The following is a 10,000-nucleotide window of genomic DNA, read 5'->3' on the forward strand; positions in this document are numbered from 1 at the left end:
TTTCTTTTTGACAATAATAAAACGGCTACTCTGTCTTTCCATTCGCTTGCCATTACATTAAGATCTAAGATCAATAATGTTATGGTAAAGATACAGTAGGTTTACGCTGTAAATAAATCCTTGAAGAAGAACATAATCGATTAAATATTTCCCTTCCTTATTACTTTTTTCTTTCTTTTTATTTTTTTCATTAATTTCTTTCATTATCTTTTATCTATGACTGGAGTTTTCCTTCTGCATGACTGCCTGTGTTTTCTCATTTATCGATGTGTGCGCGAGTGCTCTGTGTGTGATGCGTGGGTGGTGCTAGTGTGTGTGTGTGTTTGTGAAATGTTTGAGAGTGCTTCAGTTCTACATTTAGGTAGGCCCTTTTATGTGATCTATTTATCTAATTTATCAGATAGTATCTATCTAAAAAAAAAAAGGAGCATTTATATAGAGATCCAGTTAACCTGCTCAAAGCACTTTCACAAAGGGTCTCTAGTCTCTAGCCAACACCAACACTTTATATGTAGGTCGATAAATGACGCCTGTTAGGCGATATTACATTTTTTTCCCCACATAGACAACGCTGTTAACGACCAGGTACTCATTTAGGTGAGATAATGTGAATATAAAAGAGCCTATTCCAAAGACAAAGCCACGCTTCTCTCAGATCGAGACTCGATCCTAGGACCTTCCGATCCGAAGAGGAGTGTCATAACACAATATCAAATATCTATCTATCTATCTATCTATCTATCTATCTATCTATCTATCTATCTATCTATCTATCTATTTATCTATCTATCTATCAATCTATCTATATCTATCTATCTATCTATCTATCTATCTATCTATCTATCTATCTATCTATCTATTGAATCTTGTTTGATACAAATATGGTACGAAAAGTGCTCGACATGTAGTAATGGAGCGAATTATTATTTTAAAAAATATTTACCACAATGTTTGAGACAGTCTACATTAATGTTTCAGGCTTAATTCGCCATCGTCAGGACTGAGTTGTATGCGCAACATAGAACAAATAATTTCAAGCCACAACAAAAAATATTAATAAACCACCGACAAGAGCAAGAAATAAGGAACATTGCCCGCTAAACAAACAATGTTTAGAATCAAGTTTAATTTACCAAGCCACAGTCACCGAAACTAAAACAAACAAGCAAGGAAAATATGTAGGACTAACGGAAAATAATTTCAAAACAAGATACAACCTCCACACCTCAACATTTAGAAACACTAACAAAAAAAACATCCACAAGACTCAGCGAACATATTTGGAAATTAAAAGACAAATAACTAGACCACAACATTTCATGGAAAATTTTATCTAAAGCAACAGGATACACACCAACATCAAAACAATGTAGCTTATGCCTGGAGGAGAAATATACCTCATGAAGCCACACTCAACACGAAAAGTGAGATGTACGGTACGTGTCCACATCGCCGGAAGTTCTTGTTAATTAACCAACCGACTTCAACAAACAACAACAGTCACCAAAACAACTCAGTCCTGACGATGGCGAATTAAGCCTGAAACATTAATGTAGATTGTCTCAAACATTGTGGTAAATATTTTAAAAAATAATATCTATCTATCTATCTATCTATCCACTTACACAACTATCCATTTATTCATCCATCCACCTATCCATCCATCCACTCAACTATCCTTCCCCCCCCCCCCCCAATCCAACTATCCATCCATCTAATAATTATTATCCATTCATTCAACAATCTACATGTAACCAACTATCCATTTATCCATCCATCAATCCACTCAACCATCCCCCCCCCCCCCCCCGCCCCCCCCCCCCTCCAACCAACTATCCATCCATCTAATAATCTATTTATCCAAAAATCCACCTACCCAACAATCCAGTCATCCAGCCAGCCATCCATTTATTTATTTGTTTTAATGTGGAACGTTTTATTTATCATATTGCTGAATGGGAACGCCGTTGCATTGCAACCCAAGACCAAAGATTTGTACACTGCTTTTGACCTTTTGTCTTTTTTCCTAGGGCAATATGAATGTGTATTGTTGACATCAACCGTTCGCCCTGCCCTACATGCCAGGCAAGGTTTTCATGTGGGCAGTCCATTTGTTTGTTTGCTCGTTCGACTCATTTCTAGAGGCATTGTTAGGTAGTGTGTGAGTGTGAATGTGTGTTTGTGTGTGTGTGTGTATGTGTGTTTTTGTGTTTGTGAGATGACAAATAGTGTGTGTATGTGTGTGTGTGTGGGGGGGGGGGGGGGGGGGGTGAGTGGAGAGAAAGAATAAAGTGAGATATATATATATATATATATATATATATATATATATATATAGAGAATGAGAGAGAGAGAGAGAGAGAGAGAGAAATAGAGAGAGAGAGAGAGACTGAGAGAGAGAGAGAGACTGAGAGAGAGAGAGAGAGAGAGGAAGAGAGAGAGAGAGAGAGAGATTCACCTTTTCCCTCGCTTTCCCTTCCTCTTAATCCTCCTCCTGCTTTATCTCCTCTTCATTACCTCCTCCTCCTCCTCCTCCATCTCCTCCTCCTCATCATCCTTATCATTATCATCATCATCGTCGTCGTCGTCTTCATCATTTTTATAATAATTTACGACAACAACAACAACAACAAAATAAATATCATTCCCTTCTCATTCCGTTTTCCTTCTTCTTATAGTCTTATCCTTCCCCCTTAATGTACTTAATAAATAGTACAATCAACTCGTTAGCTTTTTATCCGTTTGAAATTTTCATTGCTGGGTTCTATCAATAATCTTTTTACTTTTTACCGCTCTCCGTTCTTTTCCAGCTGTCTGTGTTTCGTGGTGGTAGTTGAATGACATTAATTACAGTGATCACAGTGTGTGCTTCTTCTCAGACATTCCTCAAACCTTGGCAACTTGTTTTAGCCTTTTCCTCATTGTCCACTCTCCTCATTTAATTTATTACTCTCTCATTCCCACTTTCCCTTCTATGTTTTAGCTACAACAGCCATCCACCAATACATTGGCCCCACAATACCTTTTTTCCATCTCCTTCCCCCACTTGTCTATCCTTCCGCTCTTCTTCTTTTCCCTCCTCCTCCACCTCCTCCTCCACCACTAACAACATCTCCTACTGTACTTCTCCTCCTTCTCCTCCTCCTCCTTCTTATCATCATCATCCTCATCATCATCGTGATCATCATCGTCGAGGTCGCCATCAATTTACTTCGCCCCTTCAACCCATCTATCTCCTCCTCCTCGTCCTCCTCTTCCTCTCCCTCGTCCTCATCTCTCTCCACATTCGTCTACTCATTGTCCTTGTCTTCTGTTTCTTCCATTTTCAGTTTTTACCAGTTGCCGAACTACTGTCCTTCAGAGTCATTAGGCCCATAGGAAAAATCACGACTGCATACGGGATCCATCTCGGTTCCTGGAAAGACACATATTTAAAACTCGTCCTTCAAATATCGATTGACAATAAACTCTCAAATCTGGGATGTTAAACTAAGCTTACTAATACGCCATGCACGTAAGAAAACGACCACCATGTAACAGGGACTTTATGTTACACCCTCCCTTCCCAACCCCCTACCCCAACCGCAAATTTTTTTTTTTTAAATCTTTAAAATTCACTTAATATTGTAAATGTCTTTGTGGTCTTGTTGTATAACAAATTGCCTTCGGCCCTGTAGGTTCCTGATTCGAGTCTCGCTCTGGGGACGCAAAGTTGAGTTCTTCGAAAAAGCTCTTTTTTATGTGAGTACCTGACTGATTTTCGAAAAAAATAAATTGTAGTAATATCGCCTCACATGCTTATTGTCTCATCTTTCATGTTAAGTACATCTGCTGATTTGAGATTCCTGTAAGTACATTATGTAGATACTGCTTTATATGAAAGCTTCAGTTTTGATTTTGTTTTTTATTTTATTTTGTTTTGTCTTTAATAGAGCATGTGAAAGTTTTTTTTTACCATTTGATAGTCTTTATACTATACGTCAATTAAGTTTTCACCCAAATACCCCGAACATTCTGCTTAAGAATAACAAATCATCTTTATTCTTTAATTTTGGCCAGAAAATGTTTATTCAATATATCGATAGATCAACTAATATGACCTCCACATTGTCAAAACGTCTTTTTAGGTATCGCTGGTTTAAATCGTTTTTAAATAACTGTGGGTGATTTTATCTCAATCTACTTGTATAAAGTTTACTTTTTTTTTAAAACGGGGAAATGTGTTTTGTCATTGTTTTACAGTATTGGTGGCAAGTTACCTAGGATAATGGCCCATAATTATTGGCGTCCTGATTCCATCCAAGCTATTTCTGGGATAATCACTAGCCTACACAGTTCAATACCTACATAATCATCAGTTATTTTAGGGAGAGCGATTCTATACTCATCGCCCCCCCCCCCCCTACCCCACCACCCCCTAGACAGACACAAATACAATCGATAAGTTGATCGGTCTCTCTCTCTCTCTCTCTCTTTCTCTCTCTCTTCCTCTCTCTCTCTCTCCATCTATCTATCTATCTATCTATCTATCTATCTATCTATCTATCTATCTATCTATCTATCTATCTATCTATCTATTAATCCATTTATCTACATATCCCTGATCTCTCATTATCCCTCTCTCTCTCTCTCTCTCTCTCTCTCTCTCTCTCTCTCTCTCTCTCTCTCTCTCCTTTCTCTCTCTGTAATTGTGTGTATGTGTTTGTGACTGTGTGTGTGCTTTCCGTCCATCCTCTTTTGTTCCCTCTACCTGGTCTTTATATTCCTCTTACTTATTCTCCATATCGACCTGCTCCTCATTTTTTTCCCTCACAGTCTCTGTGTCTTCCTCCCCCCCCCCTCCCTCTCTCTCTCTCTCTCTCTCTCTCTCTCTCTCTCTCTCTCTCTCCCTTCCTCTCCTTCCTTATCAACATTTCCCTCCCCTTTTCTCAAAAGATAAAAATGTCTAAATAAGCCAGTCAATAGTCACGAAAACATCAAGAGAAAATTAAATATAATGGCTCATAAAATGAAACAGCACTAAAAAAATGGACGATTCGGTCCTTGGTCTTCGCTAGGAGATAGGCAAAACACGCAGAAAATGATGAGAGACAGAACAAAATTACATTTAAACAATGATGAACATGGAAAGATACGTTTGGAGAAATACTAAGACAAGAGGAACAAAACAAATGAGTAGATAATTACATTTGATGAACAATTGAGTTTTAAAAAAACTGGAGAGGGACAAGAGGGGTGATATATCGTCAGATGGAGTCGTGGATATTAAGAGATGGACATATATAATAATATATATATATATTATATATATATATATATATATATATAATATATATATATATATATATTTAGATAGCTAGATATAACATATATATATACATATATTCTGAATATATATATATATATATATATATATATATATATATATATAGATAATAGATATATAGATAGATAGATAGATAGATAGATAGATAGATAGATAGATAGATAGATAGATAGATAGATAGATAGATAGTTAGATGGATAAATAGATAGATGGATCGTTTCCAAGACGAAATTTGTGCAAGTGAAACTTGTCTTGGAAAATGTTATATTCCAAAATGACAACTGGTTGAATAAGGCATTTAGTTTTTAACTTTGTATTTCCTGATTTAATAGTATATGCCTAACAGGACTTGTACTGTTTCCCTTTCAATTGCAAGGCAGAGAAAGAAAACAATACGAAGCGCATCGAGCTTGATAAATCCGTTGGAAGGCGCCATATGAATGTTCACAGTTATTTATTTTGTGAAGCGCCGAGTCAATGCGGTATTTTATTATGTCACGTTGAACCAGACATTGAAAATTGAATTTAATGCCTCCATTATGATGTCTGTGTTAGATCAATATGCGGCGACTGAAGACGTTGACTGTAGTTTCTTCGTAACTTAGATCATCAGAGGGATTCCCGATAGCTCTATTGGTAAATGAAGTTACCTGCTTCGGTCCAGGGTTGAATGGAGTGTTTCTTTTTCTGACTCTCCGTCCACATTTCGTAGTGAGTGAGTCGCTGGGTTGTTAGATATGTCAGAAAGCTGTTGGTAATGAGTAAGTGTCCTACCCAGACAACCGTTATTACTTTCCGTTTCATGCTACAAAAAAAAAAAAAAAAGAGAAAAAAAGAAACGGTTTTAAGTCAGATTCCATGGATCACATGTCAGAAAGTTTCGACGCGAAGCAAAATAAGCCATGTCCCTTTGACTTTGTGGGTAGAACTCTATAATTAGTAGTTCAAGAAAATAATCAAAAGAGAGGAGAAAAAACATAGAGAAACCAATTGAATGAAAGAAAGTATTGTATGGATGTTAACATATTTATAAATACAGCAATATAGCCCAATTGTTTTAAATGAACCCCGATTGTGAAAAAAATCTTGAACAGGAGAGTTCCAAAACGTAAGATAGATGTTTTGTCAGTGTAAATTTGTCTTGAATTTTTCTTCGGTTGACTTGGTGATCTGTCTGTTGAATAACGTAAATTCATAATATACCCCTTTTCTTTCTTTCTTTCCTTTAAAATGCCATCTCTAATTTTTCCATTCCCAGGACGATATGGTATGCCTTAGCTGCATCGCCCCCAGCGCCAAAGACCACAATGCCACAGAGAGAGTATGCCTGGCTGCGGAAGGATTTGGGAACAGGATGTGTTTCTTGGAGAATATCGCCAGTCGGGTAAGGATTCTCGGTCATTGAAGAGTAAAACTAAACTTTTTCGACTAAGAATGGTATTCGACACTCATCATCTCATCTGGGTTCCTTTTTTTTCCAGAGGTTGGATGCCATGGTCTCTCTCTCTCTCTCCCTCTCTCTCTCTCTCTCTCTCTCTCTCTCTCTCTCTCTCTCTCTCTCTCTCTCTCTCGGGCGATTTCGCAAAATGTTTTGATCTCAATTGATGCCACCACTTCGATACTGTGCAGCCAGTTTTCCCTCTTTCTTCCCCGCTATCAGTCTACTTTTCTCTCCAGTATCTTCTTTATGATCGTTTTATTCTTTCTAATTAAAACCGTGGCATGTAAGTTTCTTTGCTCGATGCTTGACATATGACACTTATTGGCGACGAATCTTAGAATTACCATTTGCCATTCAGTTTAAAAAGACAAAAATGGGAGATAAATAACCAATCGTATCCCGAATAACCATAATTTAATTGTCATTTACAAGTTAACTACCGTACTATGGAAAGACGCATATTTAATATTTGGCCAGAAAACTCGTCCTTCAAAAATCGATCAGTTTAAATGACCCTCATCTTGGCAATAACTCTCAAACATGGGACCACTTTCCATAGTACGGCAGATGAGTGGTTAAAGAAATGAAATCCTTAGGGAAATACCATTATAAATCTAAGAAGAGCGAGCTATACGATTAGTATACGACTGATAAATATTTATCTATATTACTTTGGAAACTTGATTAATGAGAATGGAGACATCAAACGGAGAAAAATTCTAGCCCAAACTACATTCAGAGAACTACACAACGTTAGAACAGGACGAACATCATAAATGAAAATAAACGAATACGCCTCTTGTGCTGCCAAACCTTATGTACAACTGTGATACGTGTGGTCCTACAAAAACGAATTTGGACACCTTCGACTCCCTTCATCGCAAACAGTTGAGACGAGCTATTGGGGTACATAGGCCAGACAAAATCTGTAATGAGGATGCACATGACACATGCAGAGTACAACAGTCTGTACGCGAATAAAGCAGCAAAGATGGAAACTGTTCGGTCACGTACTCTGACGAGATAAAAAGTATATTCCAGCACAAACTCGATTTATGATTACATCAAACAAGGAGCCAAATACAGAGGGAGTACACCAACTTCACTTCCAATAACATTGAATCAAGATCTCAAAGAAATATCAAATATCTATATTTAGAAACAACAATTGAACTGATTTAAACAACACAAGGAAACATCCAATTGTCTCAGCACCTTAACACAGATGATGACATTCAAAGCTAAGAACATTTGCACTAGACAGAGACTTATGGAAACAAATTTCTACCTGGATACTAAGAACAGAGACTGAAGCACTCAAAGTAACACACATACTGTTCACGGCAATATCCATAGAGACAGCGCAGCCATATTTTTTCATTCATCCATTTTCCTTGATGACGCAATGATTGCTATATCATCGATGGAGCGTTGGTTTATCATAGACTATTTTCTGACAGCTATAACTTAGACCCAGCTATCTGATGCGAATTCTCGGCCTTAAAGAAATTCCCGTTAAACTTGGATTAAAGGATGGCTTGATAGGGTTCAGAAGGCTTATCGATGATCTGCCGCTCGAATTGTATTGCATGTGACAGATCTCAAAAATCATTTCAAAAGATGACAGCGACGATCATCGATATAGAGTGAATGGTTAGATTATTTCACTAATACTCAAGGTAACATCAAGCATTTTTTTATTGTTCCCATTGACTGTAGTATTCAATAAACCTCATAGTTTACTTTCCTTTGGTGGTCGAAGTCGTGAATATTTTGGGGAGTGTCAGACTATGGGTACACTCCAATGCACAAAAGGTAACAGGAGGTGATAACGTTTGTTAACAAAGTAATACAAAATGGGGATAGTTTTGCCTCCATACGACACTACCTCATATCGTATCAGGTCAACCAAATAATGCAGATAGACTAGCCAGACTCGGATCAACACTTTTACAACCATCAATTCCAGTATCCTTAGACACAGCGAAAAAATAATCAAAACAAATAATAGAAAAGAATGGATGAACAGTTGAGCAAGGAGCACCACGGGTAGATGTATGTTTACCCATATGACAACTCCTGTAAAGACTGATAGCTAGTGCCGCGCTGAGGACCGACCGAGGACCGGTCCACGGTCTTTAGCTGTGAACCGTGGTCCAGTCCCAAGAGGAAGACCGCCGGCGGTCCTCACTTCTTATCACCTTCAAACGGTCTCGCGCCATACACTTCCCAGCGATTCGTTGCCTCGGTCCTTTGCCTATCTTCACAATCACACCATCCCACTTAATTAACGACCACCCCCTTTGCATACACTAAACGACACAGACGACATAGAGGCAGACGACCCCCTCCCTCCACCCGCAAACCGCCCTTTCTGTGTGAGATGGGGGGAACAGGAGCGCACGCTTGGACGATTCCATTATAGGGGTAAATTTCAAAATTTACTACACCATAATGATCGCAATGACATGATCTATGATGAAGGCATGACCCTCTTCTCTAATGGTTATTGTTGAAATGTATGTGACTACTAAAGATGTGTGTGTGTGTGTTTGTGGGTGTGGTGGTGTGTGGGTGTGAGTCGAACCTAGCAAGTTGCAAGTCTGATTTTTTGTTTTCTTTTGTCCATCTCTTGTCGCCACTCCTTTCTATCGCATTGTTGTCATTTAAAATAATACAATAATATTAAAATTTCGTTTGGTGTTTTAACTAATCAAGTAATATGAGTTTCATTAGTTTCTTCCGTCCAAAAAAACCAGTTATAACGTCTGTATTTTTAAAAGGTCCAATAGAATATTTGGGGACCCCGATAGCTCAGTTGATAGAGCACTCTCTTTATACGCAAAGGGCCAGAGATCGATCCCGGGTGCAGTCGATTTTTTTCTGAATCCCTGTCTACTCAGCAATGAATGGGTAGCTGAGTTTGTTAGATCTGGCGAAAAGTCACCATCGACCCCTCTTATCACCTCATCCACCCCCTCTTATTATAACTTCACGTCTCTCTCTTACTCTTCAATGCTCGCTGCCCTCTAATGTGTGTGTGTGTGGGGGGGGGGGGGGGGAGGGGGGGGTAGGAGTTGCGTGTGTGTATCAACGCCACGAACAACTCGATCAACGCCTTGGGCGATGCCATTATCTCCGTTAATGGGGATAAATTTCAAATTTTATTAAGTTATCGAAGTAACAATGAAGTACGGTGAGCAAATAAAGAAGGCATCACCCCTCTTCTCTAA

The 10,000-nt window shown here is 38.4% G+C and overlaps 1 protein-coding gene across 7 annotated transcripts in view; it reads left to right on the forward strand.

Annotated features, from left to right (window-relative positions):
* Positions 1-10,000, forward strand: part of LOC144957693 (ryanodine receptor-like) — a 199,479-nt gene that overhangs the window by 36,611 nt on the left and 152,868 nt on the right. For all 7 annotated transcript variants that reach the window (XM_078889091.1, XM_078889068.1, XM_078889059.1 and 4 more), the window contains one exon: positions 6,585-6,710. In XM_078889091.1, coding sequence (XP_078745217.1) covers positions 6,585-6,710 — 126 coding nt within the window. The remainder of the gene's footprint in view (positions 1-6,584; positions 6,711-10,000) is intronic.

This window comes from Berghia stephanieae, chromosome 1, assembly GCF_034508935.2.
Source record: "Berghia stephanieae isolate SIO BIC M18660-M18661 chromosome 1, UCSD_Bste_1.3, whole genome shotgun sequence".
NCBI classification, from domain to species: domain Eukaryota; kingdom Metazoa; phylum Mollusca; class Gastropoda; order Nudibranchia; family Aeolidiidae; genus Berghia; species Berghia stephanieae.